At 41.1% G+C, this 27,425-nt stretch overlaps 1 protein-coding gene across 2 annotated transcripts in view; it reads right to left on the bottom strand.

Moving 5' to 3' along the window:
* LOC137283439 (lysosomal alpha-mannosidase-like) overlaps nt 1-27,425 on the bottom strand; it is a 76,379-nt gene that overhangs the window by 39,538 nt on the left and 9,416 nt on the right. Inside the window, exons 4-10 of one of the 2 annotated variants that reach the window (XM_067814928.1) lie at nt 27,062-27,255; nt 24,254-24,362; nt 19,909-20,006; nt 17,523-17,594; nt 17,319-17,435; nt 16,073-16,279; nt 8,037-8,109 (exon numbers count right to left, since the gene is read on the bottom strand). In XM_067814928.1, the coding sequence (XP_067671029.1) occupies nt 8,037-8,109; nt 16,073-16,279; nt 17,319-17,435; nt 17,523-17,594; nt 19,909-20,006; nt 24,254-24,362; nt 27,062-27,255 (870 nt within the window). Of the gene's footprint in view, nt 1-8,036; nt 8,110-16,072; nt 16,280-17,318; nt 17,436-17,522; nt 17,595-19,908; nt 20,007-20,622; nt 20,721-24,253; nt 24,363-27,061; nt 27,256-27,425 lie in introns of both variants that reach the window. The other variant, XM_067814929.1, reaches the window with a different exon arrangement.

The raw sequence follows: 27,425 nt of genomic DNA, 5'->3' as shown, positions 1-27,425 counted from the left end.
AACAACACAAACACATAGACTTGTGGAAATCCGCTACATTGTTCCATCAAGCACTCTCTGTCTATACTATAGGGGCACTGTTCCGTCAAGCACTCACTCTGTCTATACTGTAGGGGCACTGTTCCATCAAGCACTCACTCTGTCTATACTAGAGGGGCACTGCTCCGTCAAGCACTCACTCTGTCTATACTGTAGGGGCACTGCTCCGTCAAGCACTCACTCTGTCTATACTATAGGGGCGCTGTTCCATCAAGTATGTAATTGATAAGAAAAGTAAAATAAGTAAAACTGATATTTTATACTTATCCTGACTCATGCTTAGAATCGTTATCTCTTTTTTCTGTTTGATTGATACTGGAACACTTGAATACCTTGTAGTTTCCTTGAAGAAGATGTAAAAGTTAACTCACTGAGTGAGCTACTGTTTTGTGTTGGCGGGACTTACAAAATTCCCCAGTCATTAAATCTGATCCTTCAACAAACGACAATTTGAGTAAAACAAATATTTGACCTGCAGTATATACATTTGGGGCTTTCTTATGACATGGCTACCATTAGCCAATATTTCCACAAGCTGACATCCTTGAATATTTACTGTTGACAATGTTGCAACATGCTCCATGTGCATAACCCAGAAGCAATCGTACTGAAAGTAGCATTTGGAATCATTCAAACTTCAAAAGCTGTTTGTGAACATCCACATTCATGATTTGGTAAGCTGTGTTCTGATTGGTCAATCTCTAAGGTTATCTGACAGTGACCTCCTGCTAGGGTTTGTTGGACTCAGTAGAGGTATGTAACGTTTAATACTGAGAATAGGTTTACTTAGACTGATGACTTGCCATGCTCGTCACACTGTCCTGATCAAGATGTCCAGTATCCGGGATTCGAACTCGCACCCTCAGAGTCAGGCACCTAATCACCAGCACACAAAATAATCCACCCAGCCCGCTCAGTCACCGTGACTTCCAAATGACAGTCGGACAACTGGTAGTCTAGACTGCCTACTTTGTGTACCCCTCTGATAAGTGCAAATTGGCACAGCTCCCACGGTGGAAAGCTGTGATTACACGATGCCATTTAGAAAGTGGTCAAATGCAACCTATGTCATATTTGAGATTTCTGACTTTGTGTGCTGGTGATCAGGTGCCTTACTCTGAGGGTACAGGTTCGAATCCCGGATGGGACTCAACCAAAAAAAGTACTAGAATTTGTACTTTACTAAGAGAGTGAAATCCATAATGACATATGTTGCATCTGACCACTTTCTAAATGGCATTGTGTAATCATAGAGTCATAATTACTCATGCACTCATGTCTAGATGGTGTGCATGAACTCTCAACCAAAACTTTCCAGAGAGAAGGTTATCAACATGTCAATGTGATAAAGGGTGAGATTTCTAACTCAGTGCTTTTGTGGAACCATTAGTTGTTGCGCTACAACAGGTGGCACAAACTGATGAATGCCTCAGGGCTCTGACAGGACACAATCTTGGGTGTCCTCTGGTCCAAGGAATGTAGATAGTGTTGGGACGTGGAACCGTCTGTCTGGTTGGCCAGGTAACCGATTCTTTGCAAGCCCCATCTTAGTCCTAGATGTACTGCAGCATGGTCTCCAATGTCGAATCTCGTTCATCCAAGGTCCAGGGCATGTATCGCTGATATCCAAGCTGCTGTGGCTAGGGTGAGGAGGAGCAGAGTTTTTTGTATGGAGTAGCTTGAAAGTAGTCTGCTCTAGTTGTTTGTAGGCATCACTTGTGAGATGTAGAACTACACTCGTGTAGAACTACATTCAGATTCCAGACTGGAGCTCTGAATTGCATCTGCAGGTAGAGCAAGTAGTTCTGGCACTCAGTCTGATGCTTGGTTTCATTGTGAAAACTGTATTGATAGCGGCCAGGTATGTAGATAGTGTCAAACCTTTCAATTGTCCCATACGTCTAAGGGAACATAGATATTCCGCCACTAGAGGATGAGTCACTTTTATTGCTGTGAAGCATTTCCGTATTGCATACTGTTCAAATCTCTACCACTTGTCGTTGTACAGGTATCAAGTTGATTTGCATAGAGCAAGAGTTATTGCTTTTGCTGCTCTGGCAAAGCATTCTTTTTTCTTCAAACAAGTCTTGATACCATCCATAATTGTAGCTGGAACATTTAGAGGGTTTCTGTGAGCTTGTGTGGTGTGCATATATACGAGGTCTTGCCATGGAGGTAGACTGTGCTGATGTTCTATTAGATCTTAGTAAAACTTGAGGCAACAGTATCAGGGGGTCAGCATAAATGTTTACATCGTCAGGAGGCACAATGGCTTTGTTGAATGACCTCTGCCTTGTTTTGCTGGGATAAGTTGACTTTGAAATGGTCCAACATGAAGACGATTTCTTCTGCGCCAAAGACGACAAGGACTTCTTCCACTTGTTCTCTGATGGCGTCAACTCAGTAGTAGCAGACCCCCTTGTCAGATACGGCTTAGTCCTGACCAGCCACAGACAAGTGCCCCTGTAACATACTCAGAAATGAATTTCAGCAGTAGTTAAAAACAAACAGGTAGTAGCATCACCAGATTTATAACCAGTGACTTGAGACGACTTCCTTTCCTGTTTCATCACACATCTTTCAGATTGTGGGAACCGCTCTTAAGTGGTTCAAGTCCTACTTAACTGACAGATATCAGTCTGTTGTCATTTATGGCCAGTATTCACGCAAAATCCATCTCACATGTGGGGTACCCAACGGGTCGGTCCTAGGGCCAGTTCTTTTCTCCCTTTACATTAAAGAACTGGGATCTATCATCAATAACCACACGCTCAGTCACCATCAATATGCTGACGATTCTCAGGTACATATTTTCCCCTCCAAACCCTGTGCAATCTGCTATTGCTCTCAAGATGCTCATCAGATTAGGAAATAGATGTTCAGCAATAAGTTAAAACTCAACAGAGATAAACTGAGTGTATTCTTGTTGGGAAAGCCAAGCACAGAAGTCAGTGTGAGGTCAGTTCTTTCCGGTTTGATGGATCGTCTATCAGTTTCTCTGAGAAAGTCACAGACCTTGGTGCAGGACATCACATCTTAGATGCAGATTTGTCACTCAGTGATAACATCTATCAGGAATACCTCACTAGAAACTCAGCAGTCGCTCTTACACTACCTCTTGTTGTCTTGAAGTTAGACTATTGCAACAGTCTATTGATCGGTGCCACTAAATCTCAACTACAGCATTTGCAGTGAGTTCACATCACCGCTGCTCGGATTGTCACACGTACAAGAAAGTATTGACATATCAGCCCTGTTCTCCAATCACTCCACTGGCTACCAGTTGAACAACGAATTCTCTTCAAAGTCTTATGCATTGTGTTTCGTTGTCTCTCTGGCTCTGCTCCGGTCTACCTCTCTAATATCCTCACTCCATATTTGCCAATCCATATCTCGATCACTGCAGTCTCAGAGTAAAAATCTCCTCACAGTCCCAAAGTACAATCAACCTTACATGGACGTCGAACCTTTTCCTACTCTGCTACTGTAGAATGGAACAATCTTCCTCAGCATCTCCACCTCTGTACTGATTTCTCCCTGTTCAGGAGCAAACTAAAGACATACCTCTACCAGTTAGCTTTTCATCACTGATTCCCAACAATCTTTCTTCTTTGCTTGTATATAGTGACTCCGGAACCCTTTTCATTTTGTATGCTTTGAGCATGCCACGGACATGGATATACGCGCTATATAAATAGCCAATTATTATTATCTATAGACGTATCACAAATAACGACAAAATTGCAAGCCTGATAAATTAATACAATATCTGCAATGTAAGATGGAAGAGCACAGGGGGGAGGATTAGATGCCGAATACCTGCATTCACTGCAGGAATTCAATGTTAACAAACTCATTATAATGTATAAATGTCACAAAAAATGGACAACATTTTCAAAATTTTGACATACAATCCAATATATACAATATATCCACAAAAAATATACAGCCAAATTTGGAAACAGGGTCTAAATATAAAAGGATTTTAGTGCCATATACAGAACTCCTGTGCTTGCCCAACCATCAGCATAAACCATGAGGGAGAGAGTGACAAGCATGGCAGGTAGTGTGACTCTTCTGATGGGAAAAGATTCGTGGGTGAGTGAAATTTCACATCCTCTTCAAGGGCACTACAGGGGATTCAAGTGTTCCACCATCATTTCCATAGAAGAAGGAGTAGAAGAATAGTAAGAACAATAAGCATGAGAAGCATAATAGGCATGAGTCAGGACAAGGAAAACTACTTACCTGAGTATATCTATGGTGTAGGTCCACTGTCCTGTCAAGTACTTACCTGAGTATATCTATGTTGTAGGTGCACTGTCCTGTCAAGTACTTACCTGAGTATGTCTATGTTGTAGGTCCACTGTCCTGTCAAGTACTTACCTGAGTATGTCTATGTTGTAGGTCCACTGTCCTGTCAAGTACTTACCTGAGTATATCTATGTTGTAGGTGCACTGTCCTGTCAAGTACTTACCTGAGTATGTCTATGTTGTAGGTCCACTGTCCTGTCAACTACTTACCTGAGTATATCTATGTTGTAGGTCCACTGTCCTGTCAAGTACTTACCTGAGTATATCTATGTTGTAGGTGCACTGTCCTGTCAAGTACTTACCTGAGTATATCTATGTTGTAGGTGCACTGTCCTGTCAAGTACTTACCTGAGTATATCTATGTTGTAGGTCCACTGTCCTGTCAAGTACTTACCTGAGTATATCTATGTTGTAGGTCCACTGTCCTGTCAAGTACTTACCTGAGTATATCTATGTTGTAGGTGCACTGTCCTGTCAAGTACTTACCTGAGTATATCTATGTTGTAGGTCCACTGTCCTGTCAAGTACTTACCTGAGTATATCTATGTTGTAGGTCCACTGTCCTGTCAAGTACTTACCTGAGTATGTCTATGTTGTAGGTCCACTGTCCTGTCAAGTACTTACCTGAGTATATCTATGTTGTAGGTCCACTGTCCTGTCAAGTACTTACCTGAGTATATCTATGTTGTAGGTCCACTGTCCTGTCAAGTACTTACCTGAGTATGTCTATGTTGTAGGTCCACTGTCCTGTCAAGTACTTACCTGAGTATATCTATGTTGTAGGTCCACTGTCCTGTCAAGTACTTACCTGAGTATGTCTATGTTATAGGTGCACTGTCCTTTCAAGTACTTACCTGAGTATGTCTATGTTGTAGGTCCACTGTCCTGTCAAGTACTTACCTGAGTATGTCTATGTTGTAGGTCCACTGTCCTGTCAAGTACTTACCTGAGTATGTCTATGTTGTAGGTGCACTGTCCTGTCAAGTACTTACCTGAGTATATCTATGTTGTAGGTGCACTGTCCTGTCAAGTACTTACCTGAGTATATCTATGTTGTAGGTGCACTGTCCTGTCAAGTACTTACCTGAGTATGTCTATGTTGTAGGTGCACTGTCCTGTCAACTACTTACCTGAGTATGTCTATGTTGTAGGTGCACTGTCCTGTCAAGTACTTACCTGAGTATATCTATGTTGTAGGTGCACTGTCCTGTCAACTACTTACCTGAGTATGTCTATGTTGTAGGTGCACTGTCCTGTCAAGTACTTACCTGAGTATATCTATGTTGTAGGTCCACTGTCCTGTCAAGTACTTACCTGAGTATATCTAGGTTGTAGGTGCACTGTCCTGTCAAGTACTTACCTGAGTATGTCTATGTTGTAGGTCCACTGTCCTGTCAAGTACTTACCTGAGTATATCTATGTTGTAGGTGCACTGTCCTGTCAAGTACTTACCTGAGTATATCTATGTTGTAGGTCCACTGTCCTGTCAAGTACTTACCTGAGTATATCTATGTTGTAGGTCCACTGTCCTGTCAAGTACTTACCTGAGTATGTCTATGTTGTAGGTCCACTGTCCTGTCAAGTACTTACCTGAGTATGTCTATGTTGTAGGTGCACTGTCCTTTCAAGTACTTACCTGAGTATGTCTATGTTGTAGGTCCACTGTCCTGTCAAGTACTTACCTGAGTATATCTATGTTGTAGGTCCACTGTCCTGTCAAGTACTTACCTGAGTATGTCTATGTTGTAGGTCCACTGTCCTGTCAAGTACTTACCTGAGTATATCTATGTTGTAGGTCCACTGTCCTGTCAAGTACTTACCTGAGTATATCTATGTTGTAGGTGCACTGTCCTGTCAAGTACTTACCTGAGTATATCTATGTTGTAGGTCCACTGCCCTGTCAAGTACTTACCTGAGTATATCTATGTTGTAGGTCCACTGTCCTGTCAAGTACTTACCTGAGTATATCTATGTTGTAGGTCCACTGTCCTGTCAAGTACTTACCTGAGTATATCTATGTTGTAGGTCCACTGTCCTGTCAAGTACTTACCTGAGTATATCTATGTTGTAGGTCCACTGTCCTGTCAAGTACTTACCTGAGTATGTCTATGTTGTAGGTGCACTGTCCTGTCAAGTACTTACCTGAGTATGTCTATGTTGTAGGTCCACTGTCCTGTCAAGTACTTACCTGAGTATGTCTATGTTGTAGGTGCACTGTCCTGTCAAGTACTTACCTGAGTATGTCTATGTTGTAGGTGCACTGTCCTTTCAAGTACTTACCTGAGTATGTCTATGTTGTAGGTGCACTGTCCTTTCAAGTACTTACCTGAGTATATCTATGTTGTAGGTGCACTGTCCTGTCAAGTACTTACCTGAGTATGTCTATGTTGTAGGTCCACTGTCCTGTCAAGTACTTACCTGAGTATATCTATGTTGTAGGTCCACTGTCCTGTCAACTACTTACCTGAGTATGTCTATGTTGTAGGTGCACTGTCCTGTCAAGTACTTACCTGAGTATATCTATGTTGTAGGTGCACTGTCCTGTCAAGTACTTACCTGAGTATGTCTATGTTGTAGGTCCACTGTCCTGTCAACTACTTACCTGAGTATGTCTATGTTGTAGGTGCACTGTCCTGTCAAGTACTTACCTGAGTATGTCTATGTTGTAGGTCCACTGTCCTGTCAACTACTTACCTGAGTATGTCTATGTTGTAGGTGCACTGTCCTGTCAAGTACTTACCTGAGTATGTCTATGTTGTAGGTGCACTGTCCTGTCAACTACTTACCTGAGTATATCTATGTTGTAGGTGCACTGTCCTGTCAAGTACTTACCTGAGTATATCTATGTTGTAGGTCCACTGTCCTGTCAACTACTTACCTGAGTATGTCTATGTTGTAGGTCCACTGTCCTGTCAAGTACTTACCTGAGTATGTCTATGTTGTAGGTCCACTGTCCTGTCAAGTACTTACCTGAGTATGTCTATGTTGTAGGTCCACTGTCCTGTCAACTACTTACCTGAGTATATCTATGTTGTAGGTGCACTGTCCTGTCAAGTACTTACCTGAGTATATCTATGTTGTAGGTGCACTGTCCTGTCAAGTACTTACCTGAGTATGTCTATGTTGTAGGTCCACTGTCCTGTCAAGTACTTACCTGAGTATGTCTATGTTGTAGCTCCACTGTCCTGTCAAGTACTTACCTGAGTATGTCTATGTTGTAGGTGCACTGTCCTGTCAAGTACTTACCTGAGTATGTCTATGTTGTAGGTCCACTGTCCTGTCAAGTACTTACCTGAGTATATCTATGTTGTAGGTGCACTGTCCTGTCAAGTACTTACCTGAGTATATCTATGTTGTAGGTCCACTGTCCTGTCAAGTACTTACCTGAGTATATCTATGTTGTAGGTGCACTGTCCTGTCAAGTACTTACCTGAGTATATCTATGTTGTAGGTCCACTGTCCTGTCAAGTACTTACCTGAGTATGTCTATGTTGTAGCTCCACAGTTCTGTCAAGTTCCTACGGAGTATTTCTATGTTGTCGGTGTACTGTCCTGTCAAGTACAAAGTATTTCTATGTTATTGGTGCACTGTCCTGTCAAGTATTTCTGTGTTGTGGCTCCACTGTCCTGTCAAGTACAAAGTTTTTCTGTGTTGTAGCTCCACTGTCCTGTCAAGTACTTACTGAGTATTTCTATGTTGTAGGTGCTATTATCAGTGTCCTCCAACTGGGCTAAAGCATCCATCTGTTTCACAACCTACAAAATGCAGAGGATACTTGAAATGTGGTGTGGAATTGGGTGTTGAGGAGGTTGGATACAAAATATCAAAATGTCAAGAAATTGCCAAATTTGGTATCCTTTCGTAGAAAAATGTGTCTAGAATCTACTTATGTAATAAAAATAGCAAGTTACAGCAGCATTTGTTTGACAAGTGATGTTTGTGGCACTGTCACATAAAAAAAGCAACGTCAACAGAAGTTCTCTTCATTGTAAATTGTTCACTTTTATTATTCAATATGTGTTTTTATAAAGATATTTAAAACAAAGCAGGAAAATCAATTTTCAAGACAGTATGTATAGGACTTGACACATTAATTAACTTCCAAAAATAACAGTCATTGAAAAATATAGTGATATATCAAAAACATATTTATTAAAATAAAAATATTTTAGATATTTAAATACTTACCTTACCTTACTCTTATGCATATTATCTCAAACTTCGCTTAAACGAGATCACATATTCGTTGATTGGCCATTCGTCCCATGAAGGGCTACATCATGTATCGATGAATGTAGTCACGGAAGTGCCATGATCTCGCAACCCGCACACACGGAACATCCAAAAATCAATTTACTAAAAGAAAAAACTGGTCCGGAGAGGGGAGGAGCATTGGGAGGGGCTTACCACCCTATGGTAAGGAAAGTATTTAAATATCTAAAATATTTAGATTTTAATAAATTTTTAACTTACCTTACCATAGGTCTTATGCATATGGCTTCGACAGGAGGACGACAAAGGACCATCCAAAAGCAGAACCAATGCCGCAAGCCAAAAGCAATCCGGAAACCTAACTGACTACAGTCACAGGTAACCCTGGAACAAGCAACAGCAAGTAACTCAGGATTCCTGCACGTTACCAACACTCCACAAAGGGTGAAGATTATCCAAAGACCAAATGGTAAGTGTAAACAATTCCCTAATGGGCAGATGGTTGGGTGAGTTGCTGAGCAACTACCAGCGGGCCAATAGACGTCTTCTACACGTCCCTCCACGTCTTCTACAGCTAGGTCCCTTAGGTAATGACTAGCGAAGACTGATGAAGATTTCCCAAAGCAGCCTTCCATAATGGCCCGGGACAGTGCAGTTCCTGTGTAGCGCCTTGGTGGAGGCTAATGCTCTAATTTCATGCGGGTTGTTAGCTGAAGGATAAGGAAGATTCTTCGGATCGTAGGCAGCCAAATGAAGGTGAGAACGGGATGAACAACCTCTTCCTAGAACACCTCCTAGAAACTGATTTAGTAATGTACAGCTTCTGCGCTCTAACTAGGTAGAGTAACAGCTCCTCCGAGTCGTCAGGTCCCAAGATTGACGAAAGAGCAGGAAGAGAATAAGTTCTATCCGAAAAGATGCATCAACAAAAAGCTTGTGATCATGGGTGCAGTCTGTTAAAGAGAATCATGCGCAAACATTCAACTCAACTGTCCACCAGCGGAGATATGGATGGAGATGTAGAGGCAGCAGTATAGTGACCTGCACATTTTCCTCTTAAATGTGTGGCAGCAGGAATCGTTGATACAGCCGAAACATCAAATGGCCCCTGAGTGTCAGCCCCTGGGCTGATGTCAGAAGACCCAATAGGGACAGCCACTCCCTGAGAGACAAAGGAAGAGCGAAGCCTCGACTTGCAAAGTTGAGGATCTTCATCCAATGATTCTGAGGCATAGGTTTAGGATACGTTGGCACGAGTCAGAAACAACCCCCCTATAAATGTCAGCTCCTGCGATGGCACGAGATGCGACTTCTCAACGTTGATGATCTACGCCAGCTGCTGTAAAAGACGGGAGGTGAAGTCCGGTTGTTTGTGCAGCAGCTGGGGGTCAAGGCTGTTCAGGAGGGAGTCGTCTATGTAGGGGTCGAAGTCTATGCCCCTCAAATGAAGAAACCGGAATACTGCAACAGTGATCCGGGTAAAAAGCCACTGGGTCATTGAAATTTCAATGGCCATTGAAATTTCAAACGGAAACACCTTTCATTAGTAATGAGGGTTATCGAACATGAACCTCAGGAACTTCCCATGCCAATGAAGAATTGGGACACGGAGGTAGGCATCCTCAAGATCCAAACCTCGAAGTGAAAGGCGCTCGAAACAGTTGACGCTTGAAACTCCTCTTGCCAGGTGCATGGTTCCAAGAAGCCTGAGAGATGAATGGCAGACGTCTTGGCTAACGCGACATGTAAGTGAGCTGACAGGTCGTGCAACGTCTTCCCCTGCCACTGGAAGAGTGTTGAAAAGTGGTCTATCCTGGTCTCATTATCCTCAGTGAGATCCCAAGCTGTCGCTGTTGGCACGCTAACGCAGAAATCAGCTTCAGCATTCGTTTCATTTCAGTGTCTATGGACATCAACATAGAACCCTGCAATGACTGTGGAGGGCTGGACAGACACTTCAGCAGTTCATCTTGCATTGCACCAGCATCAGCGAAATCCAAGCTGTGCACCTTGTATTCTGACTTCCTGGAGCTTTGATGGTCGGGTTCAGGCAAAGCTTCGAAAAGTCAACGTAGAGTAGCGCCACAGCATTGGCAACCATGGGGTGCGGAGGAATTAACGACTCGGGAGATAACCGAATGGCTGAAAGGTCACTGTCGTCAGCAGTGGGAGATGGGCAGTTCGGCAACCTGTCCGTGATCCATTCATATACAGCAGATTGTGGTAAGTAAGTGCCCCCATCATCAGTATCATCCAGGATCTCTTCATCATAATCCGGGGAGAAAAAACACTCTTCTGAATCTTCCAACGAGACACCCAGTGAAGCACAATGTTGGGAAGATGAGGTGGTAGAAGAGTTCTGAGGAGCAGATGTCAAACACGAGTCCTTCTTAAGACCATGCGCTGAATCCGGAGAAACGAGGCGCCAAGGTGACCATGACCTATAATGCCGCTTCTCCTGTATCATAGACCTTGAGTGCCTTTTCCCCCTTAGAGGAACGCCGTAGTGACTGAGATCTTGATCTTGAATGCCAACATTGGCTCCAATGTGGGGTATGTATTCGGCGGTGTCTGGGAGTCCCAGAGCGGGTCTTAGAGTCGTGAACGCTGCACCTCTAAGCGCCGAACTCTCTCTTCCGCTACCTGACACTGCAAGTCTTCCTCCTGCGGGAAACATGAGGAATGCGATAAAAGGAATCCAAACCAGACAGCGGCGATGCCGTTGGCGACAGAGTAGGTACCAGCATAGATGTGCAAGATAGCGTAGGTATCAGCGTAGGTGCAGCAAGAGTGTAGCCGTAAGCAACGGTGTCGGAACCAGTGCTGGATCCACAGGAGCAGGGTCTACTGCAGTAGACCCTGCAGTATAGGTAGCCATCTGCGCTGGCATCGGCGTCAGAGGAATGCTTAACAATGAACGCAGGAGATTCTGCACTTCTGGGTGACTCAGACCATCTAGACGAGAAAAGTCAAAATAAGGTGTTGGATCAGTGAGGCTCCGGCAAATGTGAAATTCTGCAGAATCCTGTAGAATTTCTGGTGCTGATGTAGAAGGCACCCAGCTAACATCACAATTCTCAGCCAGTGCTGACATCGTTCTGGCCTGAACCGTTGGTCCTGGCATAAAGTACGCCAGTACAGAGCCAGTGTTGGACCAGTGCTTATTTTCCTTCAGTGGCCTGTTACAGCCAAAACTGTATGGGGGTCACATATGGATGGTTACCGTAAACACAACATCACAATGCTGTACTGGCCAAGTACAGGGAGTGCACTTCCTGTCTGGGGAATTGTGGGAGATTATCTCAGGACCATGTAGTCTGCTCAAGAGAGGTGGCCAAAAGGTAGAGGTTGACACTTTCCATATTTCTGAGTGTAAACTGATGTAATATGACTCTAAATAGTAACAATCTTTGTTTTGAATCACTTGTAGAGACTACTTTTGCTACTCCAGTTAAGTGTTGAGCAACATTTGGATTATAACATGCAGTATAAATTTTGCCGAGACAAGAGCATTTTAGAAATTTTAAACATTCATCAGATATGCCACATTTTTAGATAATGCAAAATCTGTTTGCATATCTAATTCAAAGACTTGTTCAATTCAGGAGGATTAAACTCATATGGATATACTTGTGTTTTGTTTTGTTTTGTTTTTCTCCTTCAGATTAATTTTGTTTGGTGTCAGCTTGTTTTAAACTGTAGACTGGTATTAAACTATAAACGGGCCAGTGCTGGTCAAACTGTAAAGGGCCAATTACGGCTGTGTACTGGGCCAGAGTTCTCTGCCTGTACTGAGCCAGTTTAACGCCAGCGTGCAAAATAGTACAGGCCCAGTTCCAGAATGCCTTAAATGGGCCCAGTTACGTGATGTTAGCTGGGTGGGTGGTGATCCAGAGTGTCAGGCAATGATGATGGAGAGCCCAATGAGGAAGCAGGAGATGACATCCTCGTGACGGCAAGATAAGTCTTGAAGTCGGCAGCGGACAACGATGTACAATGATGACAGTGCTTCTCTAGAGAGCAGGAAACCGTCGCATAGTCGGAGCACCAAGGGTGAGGATCCTTAGCCGACTTCTGCACTCTGCAGATGTTGCAGAACTGATGAGTCATACACAGAAAACTGTAACATGCAAAAAACATAAACGTAACAGTAGTACATGAACAACAAGGCAAAAACACTCCTGCACAAAAGTGTAGCAAACACCCCTGAAAACTTAACAGGCACACCTGTCCCGCACCAATCGAGCAAAACATGCAGAAAAAAACAAGAAAAAATACCAGCCATAATAATACCAAAAGGCTGCAACAAAGAGTACAAGGGAGAATAAGACCAAAGGACTTACCAACTCCTAAAGTACACACAAGGGACAAAGAGAAACGACGCAGGACAACACCAACATCGACAGTGAAAAACATGAGGTAGCCAGGTACACGAGGTAGCCAGGTAAGTGAAGAATACTCCTATATAGTTTACACAAACATGGGAAAAGGGATACAAACCATAGCTACCAATAAGGAATAACAACTTTATTCACAAAAACTGATAGGTAATCAACAAGCAAACCAGCAACACTTCCGATCAGACGGATGCTTGAAGTAAAGAGATTTATAGATGTCCTGCGAGTGCGTGGGTGGCGGGTGACTGTCTCATCTCATTTAAGCGAAGTTTGAGGTAATGTGCACAAGACCTATGGTAAAGTAAGTTAAGCCCTGTTTTTTCATAAAAAAAATTCTTATATAGTAAATTAACTTTAGTCTGATATTCTAAGAGTTAAAAAAAACCCTATGTTACCAGAGGGTATCAACATTATATCCAATTAAAACAACATAGCCAAATTAAAATTTGATAAGGGGAGATAACTCTCGCCCAGGTTTATCTAAGGATAAACACTTGTGTGGTTAAAATATCGTAAAGTATGATCAGAGGCAAGATAATGGGAAATAACTGTGTAACATAAATACACATTCCTATAGTCTGACAGAAAATGTATTAGGACGGTTATGTAACTTTACTTTAAAACTATAAGTGCTATCCATTTCCAATTTGGTATGAGGCTTTATAATTCTTCTCCCATTGAGGATTTTAATTTTCATAATTTATCACTTGATAATAAGAAAGTTGTCTATAAGAGCTGTCATTATTTCAAGTCACAACAACACCTCACATGTCAAGGGTGTTGAGCTACTCACCAGAACAGCGACCCGGTCATGCAAATAGGCAGGTCACATGTCAAATCCTTACATTACGCTCGGCAGATCATGTCATGTGACTTCAAGCACATGCATTTCATGAAGTGCACACACATCTGCACATAGAGAAATATCCACATCCAAGTTGTCAGCTGACACAAAAGACATTATTGGAAAACACTATAATTATTTCAAACGAGAAAGTGAAAGGGGCTGTCATTTCTGGCTCCTGAAAAGTTTTACAAATGGACCCAACATGCCTTGGATCTCTCAAAAGGCATGTTGAGTAGAATTATCCATGCCTCATCTATGTACATTTCAGGGACCATCTCAAAAGTTGGTAAGAAATTAAAACTGGACAGTTTTGATCAAAGGCTTGTCAGGTACACAATAAGAAAACTAACATGTCAAAATTAGCATGTGTTGGTATGGCGATTGAAACAAATCCTTGCTCAAGACCACCATCTTGATGTCTCTCGATACACTATTTGCAAATTGTTGATGAAATTTGGTTTCAAATATAAAAGTGTTCAGGGGATAAAACTTGCCATGTATGAATGGCATGACATTGTAAAATCAAGAATAAATTACTTCAGAACAATTAGAAAAAAACGTGCTGATGGTCACGAACCGGTTTATCTAGAAGAGACATTGGTAAATGCCTCCCATACAGCATCTTACCAATGGCAGCATCCTGACAGACAGGAGCTGATGTGGAAGCTACCAGCTGGTAGAGGACAGAGACTTATAATTCTACATGCTGGCTCACACAAAGGATTTCTGCCTGGGTGTGATTTGGTATTTAAATCTAAATCCACCGACGGGAGAGACTAACATACAGAAATGAACGGGGCTGTCTTTACACAGTATGTAGAAGAACAACTGATCATAGCCATTCCAGAAAAGTCCTTGGTTGTCATGGACAATGCTCCATACCACAGTTAACGTGAGTCCGACAATCCAATTGTCATAAAGCAGAGATCACTGAACGGCTTGACAGAAACAACATCGTAAGATCTGACAAAGCAACAAATCCAGTGTTGTATGAGCTTGTGTTACAGCACAAACCACCACCTTCCTATACCGTCGACAATATGATGAAGAACGTTGGTCACGAGGTTTTACGACTAAGGCCATACCATTGCGATTAGAATCCAATTGAACTGATATGGGGGGATATCAAGGGGAAGGTATCATGCAACACAACATTCAAGTTATCTGACGTTGACAAAATTGTTCACACAGCAACAGGGGAGATTGATATCAGTCGGCAGGAAGCCTGTGTCAAATATGTATTAGCAGTTGAAAATGAGTACTGGAAACTAGATGGTATTAGAAAAAGGGATGCTTTGTGATTGAAAATTCTTCAAAAATCCAAGGAAAACAAGTGATCAACCTCCAAAATACAAATCAAAGACCCACTTCAGTAATGTGTACATGCATAGTTTCACAGAAATATGATTAATGGATTGTGAATAATGCCTAGAAAATACACCTGTCCCGTAACTACTTCCAAGCTCAAAATATTTTCATGGAAACTAAACAATCAAAATTCTCCGTTATGTACATGTGCATGAAAAGACATCAAAATAGCAATTTGAAAACATCATATAAATTACAGGACACATTTGATTTTGAGAACAACCCTTCTGCCCTACAACGGTATTGACACGGTTACCTAATGCAAAATGCACATGCTTTAAATCATGTGACATGACCTGCCGAGCATCATGTAAGTGTGACATGTGACCTGCCTATATGCATGACCGGGTCGCTGTTCCACTAGCTCAACTAGTAGCTCAACACCCTTGACATGTGAGGTGTTGTTGTGACTTATGAAATAATGACAGCTCTTATAGACAACTTTCTTATTATCGAGTGATAAATTATGAAAATTGAAATTCTCAATGGTAGAAGAATTATTAGGAGATAAACATCATGTGTTGGCCAATTTCCGGGTGTTATTGAGTATTTGAAGCACGGGAATGCATTTGGAACCGACGGCGTCATTTGATCATGTTTTTCAACCAATCAGATTACAGAACACAGTAACTTTTGGTTTACAATAAAGTCTAATACCAAATTGGAAACGGATAGCACTTATAGTCTTAAAGTAAAGTTACCAAACTTCGTCCTGATACATTTTCTGCCAGACTATAGTGTCCCATCCCATTGCATACAGTATCCAATCTCTTTTAACACATGTCTCAAGGTACAGTAACTCTAAGTGCTGTGTAAACCCTGATGTAACTGTCACGCACTTAGCATAGCAAAGTCTAATAGGCATCCTGTAGCTACGGCTCTGATGATATCTACCTGCAGGAAGTTATTGGTCCTCCTGACATAGTTCTTGAGGGCAGCTCTGCTGGTGAAGTAGCCTGTCCAGTAAGCATGGGGATTATCCCCATAGGGGAAGAAGTCATCCTCCTTCGTGGTCCAGGTCTTGTCGGCCTTGTTCAGCTGGTAGGTGTAGCAGGACGGGGTGGAGTACAGCACATTGACATTGCTGTTGTTGGACGTTTGCTGAAACACCAAGGTGGGTGGAGGCAACTCAAACAGAGATGCACTTCTATCAGCCTCACCAACTGCCTACTGACTTGACATTCTATCAGTTTCCTCTACTGCCTACTGACTGGACATTCTGTCAGCCTCCTCTACTGCCTACAGGCTGAACATTCTGTCAGCCTCCTCTACTCCCTACTGACTGGACATTCTGTCAGCCTCCTCTACTGCCTACTGACTGGACATTCTGTCAGCCTCCTCTACTGCCTACTGACTGGATATTCTGTCAGCCTCCTCTACTGCCTACTGACCAGACATTCTATCAGTCTCATCTACTGCCTACTGACTGGATATTCTGTCAGCCTCCTCTACTGCCTACTGACTGGATATTCTGTCAGCTTCCTCTACTGCCTACTGACTGGACATTTTATCAGTTTCCTCTACTGCCTACTGACTGGACATTTTATCAGTTTCCTCTACTGCCTACTGACTGGATATTCTGTCAGCCTCCTCTACTCCCTACTGACTGGACATTTTATCAGTTTCCTCTACTGCCTACTGACTGGATATTCTGTCAGCCTCCTCTACTGCCTACTGACCAGACATTCTATCAGTCTCATCTACTGCCTACTGACTGGATATTCTGTCAGTTTCCTCTACTGCCTACTGACTGGATATTCTGTCAGCTTCCTCTACTGCCTACTGACTGGACATTTTATCAGTTTCCTCTACTGCCTACTGACCAGACATTCTATCAGTCTCATCTACTGCCTACTGACTGGATTTTCTGTCAGCCTCCTCTACTCCCTACTGACTGGACATTTTATCAGTTTCCTCTACTGCCTACTGACTGGATACTCTGTCAGTCTCCTCTACTGCCTACTGACTGGATATTCTGTCAGCCTCCTCTACTGCCTACTGATTGGACATTTTATCGGTTTCCTCTACTTCCTACTGAAAGGACAATGACATTTTGCACTGATATCTCTAGTTAGAATGTCCTCTCAGTTCACATACATTTCACATACAGTTAATTTACAGTCCATGTATAAGTACTAACCTGTTTGTTGACATATTTCAAGAGTTTGTCGAGGTTCTTGAACCATGTGTTAGCATTAGAATACTGGAAGTCCGACCCCATGGTCATGATGATGTGATCTGTCTGGTAGTGCTGGGCCTGCATGGGGGAGGAGAAGGAACATGGGTGTTAGTATAGTGTGCTCACCCAACAAACCTGCCCTGGGGTGGGGGAAATCAAGCTCACCTGGTCATGCACAGCTTTGAGGAAGGCAGCAACTCTATCAGGCACATTGTAGTCATGGAGACGTTCATCATCCTAGGAAATGTATTTAGCAAAAAGTAAATAACCAGAAAAATATGGAAAGTGATATTTCAGATACAGAAAAGCATGAGAATGTTTCAAAAGGGAATGATGAATATCAAGGCATTTACAACACGATATTACAACATTAATATGGTAAATGGTCAGCACAAGATGTTTAAACTAGATTATTACTTGTAAATGTTTACACAGATTTTTAATGATAAACAAAAAAGAGCAAAAGCACAGTAACGGGGTAAAATAGACTAGCATAGACAAATGCTCAGCTTAGAGTGAGATCTCTGACAAAACCCCAGTGTCTGGGAAATGCTTCAGCGTCTTTGAAGGAGATATAGAAGTGATACACATAAAGACAAGGGTTTTTCTGGATGACAACTTCATTTTTGTGAAGTGTCACAGTGTTTCACCTAATGAAGAAGTAAGACCATACTTCGAAATGTTGCAACCCTTCACAATAAAGAAGTTGTCATCCAGAAACATACTGAGTCTCTGACAAAAGCATGGGTGTCTGACAAAAACATGGGTGTCTGACAAAAGCATGAGTCTCTGACAAAAGCATGAACAAGAAGTGGAACAACTGCTGGAAATTCTGGTTGTATGATACTGTCCATCAAGGAGGATAACACACATACAGGGAGTTGACAGAAAGACGTACAGTGGATGACCAATGGAATAAATGCCACAAGAAATAAAAAAACAATACCATTCAGAACCAACATGGCCATTAAACAGCTCTTATACAGGACACCAACATAGCCCTGATACAGGATCACCAAGATAGCCCTAATACAGGATCACCAACTTAGCCCTGATATAGGATCAGCAAGATAGCCCTGATACAGGATCACCAAGATAGCCCTGATACAAGATCACCAAGATAGCCCTGATACAGGATCACCAACACAGCCTTCATACAGGATCACCAACATAGCCCTAATACAGGATCACCAACATAGCCCTGATACAGGATCACCAACATAGCCCTAATACAGGATCACCAACATAGCCCTGATATAGGATCACCAACATAGCCCTCACACTGGATCAGTATCTTAGCCCTCATACAGGATCACCAAGATTGAACTCATACAGGATCACCAACTTAGCCCTGAAACAGGATCACCAACATAGCCCTGATACAGGATCACCAAGATAGCCCTAATACAGGATCACCAAGATAGCCCTCACACAGGATCACCAACTTCGCCCTAATACAGGATCACCAACATAGCCCTGATACAGGATCACCAAGATAGCCCTAATACAGGATCACCAAGATAGCCCTCACACAGGATCACCAAGATAGCCCTGATACAGGATCACCAACTTAGCCCTGAAACAGAATCACCAACTTAGCCCTGAAACAGAATCACCAACTTAGCCCTGATACAGGACTTAGCAATTATACAGTATCACTAACATGACCCTGATGTTGGATCAGTGCTCAGTCCTACTGCTCAGTCACAAATATAGCTCTGATACAGGATCACCAACATAGCCCTGATACAGTATCACCAACATGGCCCTGACACAGGATCACCAACTTAACAATTATACAGTATCACTAACATGGCCCTGATGTTGGATCAGTGCTCAGTCCTACTGCTCAGTCACAAATATAGCTCTGATACAGGATCACCAACATAGCCCTGATACAGGTTGACAACATAAGCCTTACTGAGGAACCCATAGATATGGTGCAGATAGATCAAGCCTTCGGAAAGAGCAGGGATGTCTAGGTGGATCAGAGCTCTTGATGTTACCAAACCAGAATCCTACAGATGGCCTGTAATGGTGATAGAAGGCTCCAGTAAAAAGGTCAACAGTGGAACATGTAATGAAGGGGTGCAGCTGTACATGGAGATAAATGGGGCCCAATCCTATACTGTTAGAACATTAATCCTGCATTCTACTGAAAGTCATGAAAGGTGACAAATCAATGATAGCTGGTTGCTTGTCATTATACCTGGTCATGCAGTGATCATGATATCAGCTACTAGTCTGTCAAGACCTAGCAGAATGAATGGATAACTGAGAATGTTTCTATTTATGACCATGGAATCCCAAAGCAGTTACAAAGGCAAAGGTCAGAGAGGTGAAGGATGCTCAAGGGAAAGTCTGTCTGACGGCTTTACCATGACAGGTTCATCTTGACAAAAGCTATCATAGCAGAAACCCCCTGGTGGTGAATAGCCATTGAACAGGGCACCTGTGAAAAGGTCAGCTCTATCCCCTAAATACAAAAAGCAAAGGTAAGACAAGAGTAAAACAAGACAGCCATAGGCAGAACAGTGCAGTCTCCAGTTACCATGACAGGGGAATCACTGCAGGATGCATCATAGCAGAATCCTCCTGGGGGTCCATACCCACTGTACAGGGCTCCAGTAAACAGGTCTGCCATCTCACCTGAATGTCACAGAGCATGATAGAGCAGGACAGAGCATTCTATAGAAGCTGAACACAATTACAGTAACCCAGTAACTAGGTCTGACCACAAAACATGACTAGAGCAAGACAGCAGCTTCTGCAAGAGCAGAACAGAAGGTAGACATGGTGTACAGACACTCGGCACATGGGTGATAAATGGCCATACAGACATCAGACATGACAAGACATGATGACAGCTAGTTGGCTGTTAGATGAGTCAATCCTGGTTCTTCATTGTATCAAGAAATTTGTGAAAATATCCCAGGTACAAGAATCTTGACTAATTCCCTGTATCACTTCTGTGCACCAGTGTCAACAGTCTGTTGTGTTATGGTTGTGGAAACTACAGCATAACTTCACAAAGAGCACTCAAGCACACCATCTACAAGAAACAGACAGGCTATTAGTAGAGGAGATTGACAACATCTAAGTAGAGGAATATCAGTGTTCACAGCATGTTTACTGGAAGAGACAATGTGCAAGCAGGAGACTGACAATGTGTTAGTAGGAGACTGACAATGTGTTAGTAGGAGAGAGGACTATTCCTCCACTCAGCTATGTCTGGAGGAGATATTCCTGTAAAGGTAAGAGTTACCATGATGGGGTGGTCTGTACAAAGAGCATCAAAACAGAATCCTGTTGGTGGTTGGTACATGTTGGGCAACACTCCTGTGAACAAGTCGGCCCTCCCACCTACATGAACATACACATGACATCACACCTGCCATTGTGGAACAAAGTCTAGTTTACATTTACACCTTTCCTTCCTTATTAGTTCATTTTCAAAGTGACTGAATAGAATTAAAATAAAGCTCATTAACAAAGGTTCTGTGGTTACTGAAGTCTTGAATCCCAAATTTAATGAATCTGTCATCACGTTTTTTCTTACATATTTTTTATGTTAAGATTTTGCCTATCTTATTGTATGGTAGTGAAGTCTGGGGCCCCTCACTCAGTATTACTAGAGTGCATGATAAGGACATTCTACGCCTACGTAGGACGGTACCAAACATTGTGACCAGAGAACTTGGGACGCTATTCTGTCAAGGTGAATCAATATGTCAGGATAATTAGTTATTGGTTAAGACTAGTATTCCAACCAGATAATGCAATATTAAAGCTTATCTACTTCTACCAATATTTACTGGCTGAAAATGGAATTGATTGTTGGGCACTTAAAGTAAAAAAATTATTATTTAGTTTAGGGCTTGGTTTTTCTTGGATTGAACAGGGTGTGGAAAATGCTAATTTTCTTAGTGTGTTTAAACAAAGATGTGTGGACATTGATAAATAGTCATGGTTTAGTAATCTAGTCCATTACTCTAAGTCAAGTCTTTAGAGGCAAATCATAGTGAATCACATATTGGAAGACTACCTACCTATTGTACCCATATATGTCTACCGTACAGCACTTTGTAAATTCTGCTGCTCAAATCACAATCTAATGATTGAGGTTGGCAGAAGATGCAACATTCCACCAGAAGAAACATTATGTCCCTTTTGTATTGTCATTGTTCAAGAAACTGAAGATCATTTTTTGCTACAATGTCCCTTTTATTCAGACCTTAGAAATAGCATTGTACCTATGTATTATTGTACTTCACCATCCTCACAAAAAATGTATCAGCTTTGTATATCTGACAACAAATACTTGGTTAACTGTCTTGCAAAATATGTCTTTCTCGCGTTAAAAAACAGGCAAAGTTTTTGAAATTCATACAATAATAATACATACTCTATATACATTCATTTTAGCTCTTGGTACTCCAAATTTGGTGCTTCATAAAGTAACACTATCATATAGCCTCTATATGTAAACTGGGCTGATCTTACAGCTTCTGTTGCCTTGTCAGAAGTAGCATTTCCTTCTCGTACTACCATGCTCTTGTTATCTTGTGTAATAATGCATTCGCTTTGTTAATTTGATAACAAGTATATTACTGACTGTCAGTAAAAGTATGTATCCTCTGTAGTATAAAGTGTATCAAATCTTTCAAGAGAAAATATAGTGGTATGTATTTTCCTATATTCTTATGTATTCACTATATTTACATGTATTTACAACATTGGTGCCTCATGAAGTAACATATTTATTATAATGCTCACATGTAAAACGGTCTGATCGTACACTCAGGGGGTATATTGTTTGTTGCAATGTCACTTTTCCTTAGACTTTGGAAGTCCTCCAATCCTACACTTTATTGTTCTGTTGCCTTTGTGAACATATATCTGCTGTATAAATCTGATATTAAAATACATTATTGTCTGCTCGGTAAAGTATGTATGCCTGTAGTACAAAGCTTATAGAATCAATTAAAGAAATATATCAATGCCAAGCATCAAATATACCTATATGTATTTACTATACTGGTGCTCTGCAAGGTAATGCGATTGTTTTGCCCTTCACATCTACTGTACAAATCGGATAATATGTTGACTGTGACTGAAGTATGTACTGTCCGCAGTATAAGGTGTGGAAATCATATAAGGAAATACAACAATGGCATGCATTTATATATATAACTCATTATATTTACATGTATCTCTTATGGTGCTCCATATAATAATATAATCGTTATATTGCCTCTTGTACATGCAAAATGGTCTGGCGATACTTCCCATGGCAAACCTTTGGTTTCAGTGCTATTTATACTTAGACTCTAGAAGCTCACTATCTGTGTACTATTATCTTCAGTACCTTCAGTATAAAAATATATTTGTTGTGCAAAATTGATAAGGACACCATAGGCTGTCTTGTATAGTATAACTTTTGTATTAAATAATGGGCAAGTCTTTAGAGTTACAGTTAACATTATGTATTTACTCATATGTTATTATTATAACTGTGCATACCCATCACATGTGGTGTTCCGTATTACTGCTATTGTTGTATCGCTTTATGGTGCATTCCTCCATGAATTACCATGTCTCAATGTCCTTACAAGAAACTTTTCTGCTTTGTAATTTCATTAGTTATACATACCACTGAATGTCTCGTTAAGTATGTTTTTCCTCAGACTTTACTTCACTTAACTTTACTGAAGTTAAGTTAGTAACTTGTACTTATGTATGTATTAATTATAACAATAAATGCTAAACCTAACTGCCACTCTAAAGGTAATATCATTGTTTTTATACCCTCACATGTAAAATGGGCCGGGGGTCTTATTTACTTTCGAATAAACTAGTTGATAGAGCTCATTAACTACGAGTTAAAAAAAAACAAAACAAAAACAAAAAAAAACATAAAAAAACTACAGGTTCTTCATACAAGTCAACAGGATATCCAAAGAAATTCATTTTGGCTATGTCAGGCCGGGAACGAGTTGGTAAAGCTTCATTTGTCATTACCATCATCATTTCATGCAGCAATAGAAACAATGTAACACTGTCACATCACATGAGGTTTCAATTAAATATGATACAATAGTAATCGACATGAGGTAAATTATTAAATTTTGAAATTTCTCAACATCATATGTTTTCTTTTTGTATGTTTTGTCAATCTCTAGATACACCATAAATATTTAATTCACGACAAGCCAGCAAGAGCAGGACATCAGTGGCTGACACGTGTGTGTTTGTCTGTAGCTGTGTCTATTTGTATCTGTGTCACTGTGGTGACTCAGTTAAGATGTGTTTAGCAGGTAGTAGCAAGTACTTGAGATGACAGAACAACATGATTTACTAACATGATGATCTTTCAGTCTGAACCAGTCTTGACCACAATATTTCAAAACAGGGTCTGAGAAGGTGTATACCAAGTTAACTGATAAATGCATTAAATTTTGGAAATGTGTGGCTGTATACTATTCTGTGAATGATTTATTTCCATATGTTGAGCTTTCATGACAGACAAACATAGTCACTACACAACAATCACCAGAAGCAGTCAGACCCCCAAATCAAAGCAGTCCTGTTTCTGTGACCGATGATTACTGGGGAGCAGTACGACAGATTGTGTATACACTTAAAAATGTATACACTTAAAAATGTATACACTTAAAAATGTATACACTTGTTCAAATGTATACACTTGTTCAAATGTAATATTGTTTTACAAATTGTGATGCAAAAATGCTCTCAATTTGAATGAAAATACTATATAAATTTCATGACATACATAAAGAATACAATTCAAAATCATGTCCTTTAACACCACAGCACTTACATGACCAGCATGGAAACATTCTGTCACGTTAACGACAAAGAATAAACAAACTGACCAATATTTTTGGGGCTTCCTCTCCAAATCATTTCCATCGTCGTATGGTTTAGTCGTCTGTTCTTGTCAGCATAGTCAAGACGTCCAAAATACAGACCATCATATCCCATCTGCATATTGTGAACAAATTGTTGCATCAGTAAACACATACATCTGATGGACTGCTCTGTCCATTTAGTTCAGATGACATGGTATAAAGTGCCTGACTCTGAGTGTGTGGGTTCAAATTCCAGATGGGATTCAACCCAATAAAATTACTAGTAATTTTACTAAAATTACTACTTTACTGAGAAAGAGTAATCCCAAATATAACGTGTTACATTTAACCACTTTCTAAATGGTAAAACTGGTTAAGGAAACTATACAAAATACTTTAAATGAAGTCATGATAATATTGCCAATATGAGTTTTAAAATGAATGACCAGCTTGTATTTAAAATGTTGAAAAAAATGAAAAAAGAACCCAACTTTTTAAATGGCATTGTGTGTTCATGTGGATGGGGAACACAAAACTTCAAAACTGATTAAATCTCTCCTTGACACCTGTTAAACCAGGCAAAAAAATTATCTTATTTAAATTTGGATTTAGTCTTGCGTAAATATCAGATCACTGTACCATGCTTCAGACACCAATCTTTCTAGCAATACTGACATTACTCTCCACCATTTTGTCAATACATAGTTATCATTCTGAGTACAATATTCCTTTGTCATGTGCTCAGAGGAGAAACATCACTTTCACATAACAACATAATACCATTCAACTCAATCTGTATATTGAGCAAGTGCATTTAGTAACAAGTGCATCATGTTTGTAACAAAGTTGTGATCTCGAGCATTGGTGGTAACCAGTCCATGACAGTGTCAGTTGACCGGTACACCACTGCTGTTGACTGATGGCCAGAATTGACCATCAGCTACCACCTGACAATTCTATAACCAAAAACATCTCCACCACCTCACTCTGCATGTCATATCACTTCTAAGCTGATCTGTCCATGGATTAACAGTTTTACATATTAAACTTTAGAAGATTTAATATTTCATTCAGTTTACTTTTAAAAAACACTTAGTTATGTCTCAAGGAAGCCTTCCACACATTTTCTTATCACAGGGCGAAAATCATAAATGTGTCAATCAAATTATTACGCTTAAGCTAACACATTTTATCACTTTCAACCTTTGTCTTTGTGCGAAGGCCGCACAAGTCATGGTGCACTGTTGACTGTAACCTCGAACAAAGGTCAAAAGACTGATATCCATCTGCCTTTTATCTACTAGAGATCACTTCTAACAAAGATCAATACCTGTACTTCAGTATATCTTTTCTGTACCATGAACCATGATGGGAGCCTACGTTATCTTATCATCCTGTCACCTTCTCAAATAGGAACAACTGTAATACCTGTGTACATAGATTTAAATTGTATCTGTTTTCAGACATTCATTATCAGAGGCAGACTGTCTCAACTGACTTCTGAGGAACCACATCTCACATGACATTCAGAGGAACCACATCTCACATGACATTCAAAGGAACCACATCTCACCTGACATTCAGTGCAACCACATCTCTCACCTGACTTTCAGACAAACCACATCTCACATGACATTCAGAGGAACCACATCTCACATGACTGTCATCTCACATGACATTCAAAGGAACCACATCTCACATGACATTCAAAGGAACCACATCTCCCATGACATTCAGAGGAACCACATCTCTCATGACATTCACAGGAAGCATGTTTCTCATGACAATCAGTGGATTCTCACCATACATTCAGAGGACCCTCATCTCAACTGACAGTCAGAGGAACCACATCTCACATGACATTCAGTGCAACCACATCTCTCACCTGACTTTCAGACAAACCACATCTCACATGACATTCAGACAAACCACATCTCACATGACATTCAGAGGAACCACATCTCACATGACATTCAGAGGAACCACATCTCACATGACATTCACAGGAACCACATCTCACATGACATTCACAGGAAGCATGTTTCTCATGAAAATCAGTGGATTCTCACCATACATTCAGAGGACCCTCATCTCAACTGACATACAGTGGAACCACATCTCAACTGACAGTCAGAGGAACCACATCTCACATGACATTCAGTGCAACCACATCTCTCACCTGACTTTCAGACAAACCACATCTCACATGACATTCAGACAAACCACATCTCAACTGACATTCAGAGGAACCACATCTCACATGACATTCAGAGGAACCACATCTCACATGACATTCAGAGGAACCACATCTCACATGACATTCACAGGAAGCATGTTTCTCATGACAATCAGTGGATTCTCACCATACATTCAGAGGACCCTCATCTCAACTGACATACAGTGGAACCACATCTCAACTGACAGTCAGAGGAACCATGTCTCACATGACAATTGGTGGAACCTCATCTCACCATACATTCAGTGGCACAATGTGTCACCTGACATTCTTTGAGTATATATGTATTTACAAGATCTTTTGCTGTTCATAACTTTCATTAACTACCTGAGGAGCTGTTGAATGGTAAAAAATCTTGTGGAGATAAGGAGTTTTTGCATGAAGAAAAATCTTGACACATCAATTATATGTTTATTACTTATACACCTGTGGAAATCCCCTATTTACATGCATGCATGCATCCATGCATCCACCCATCCATGCATAAATGCATGCATGCATGCATGCATCCATCCATCCATCCATCCATCCATCCATCCATCCATCCATCCATCCATCCATCAATATTATTGTGTTTTTCCTGTGTCCTATCTTACCTGTGCAAACAGAGAAGCTTGTTCTCGTGAGTGTCCAAATGGATCAATCTGCCAAGCTATCCGAGGACGACCACACTCTCCAAAATTGGTCCTCAGGAACTCCAGCCCCAGCGCATGCTGGTCGATAATCGCATTGTAATGTGTGGAAGCCTCATCATTCATGCACCATCCTCCCAGGATAAACTCAAGACGACCTATGACCAAAATGTAATATTTTTATTAAAATTGATATTTTATACTTATCGTGACTCATGCTTATTTCTTCCTCTACGCGAAGTCAATGGAACACTTGAAATCCCATGAAGTTCCCTTCTAATGAAGCGAATGTACAGTACACTCACCCACAGGGAGCCTCCCTTTCCTG

The sequence above is a fragment of the Haliotis asinina genome, chromosome 5 (genome assembly GCF_037392515.1).
Source record: "Haliotis asinina isolate JCU_RB_2024 chromosome 5, JCU_Hal_asi_v2, whole genome shotgun sequence".
NCBI classification, from domain to species: Eukaryota; Metazoa; Mollusca; class Gastropoda; order Lepetellida; family Haliotidae; genus Haliotis; species Haliotis asinina.
The sequence above is the reverse complement of the archived record's forward strand: the minus strand, read 5'-3'. Positions and strand labels throughout refer to the sequence as shown.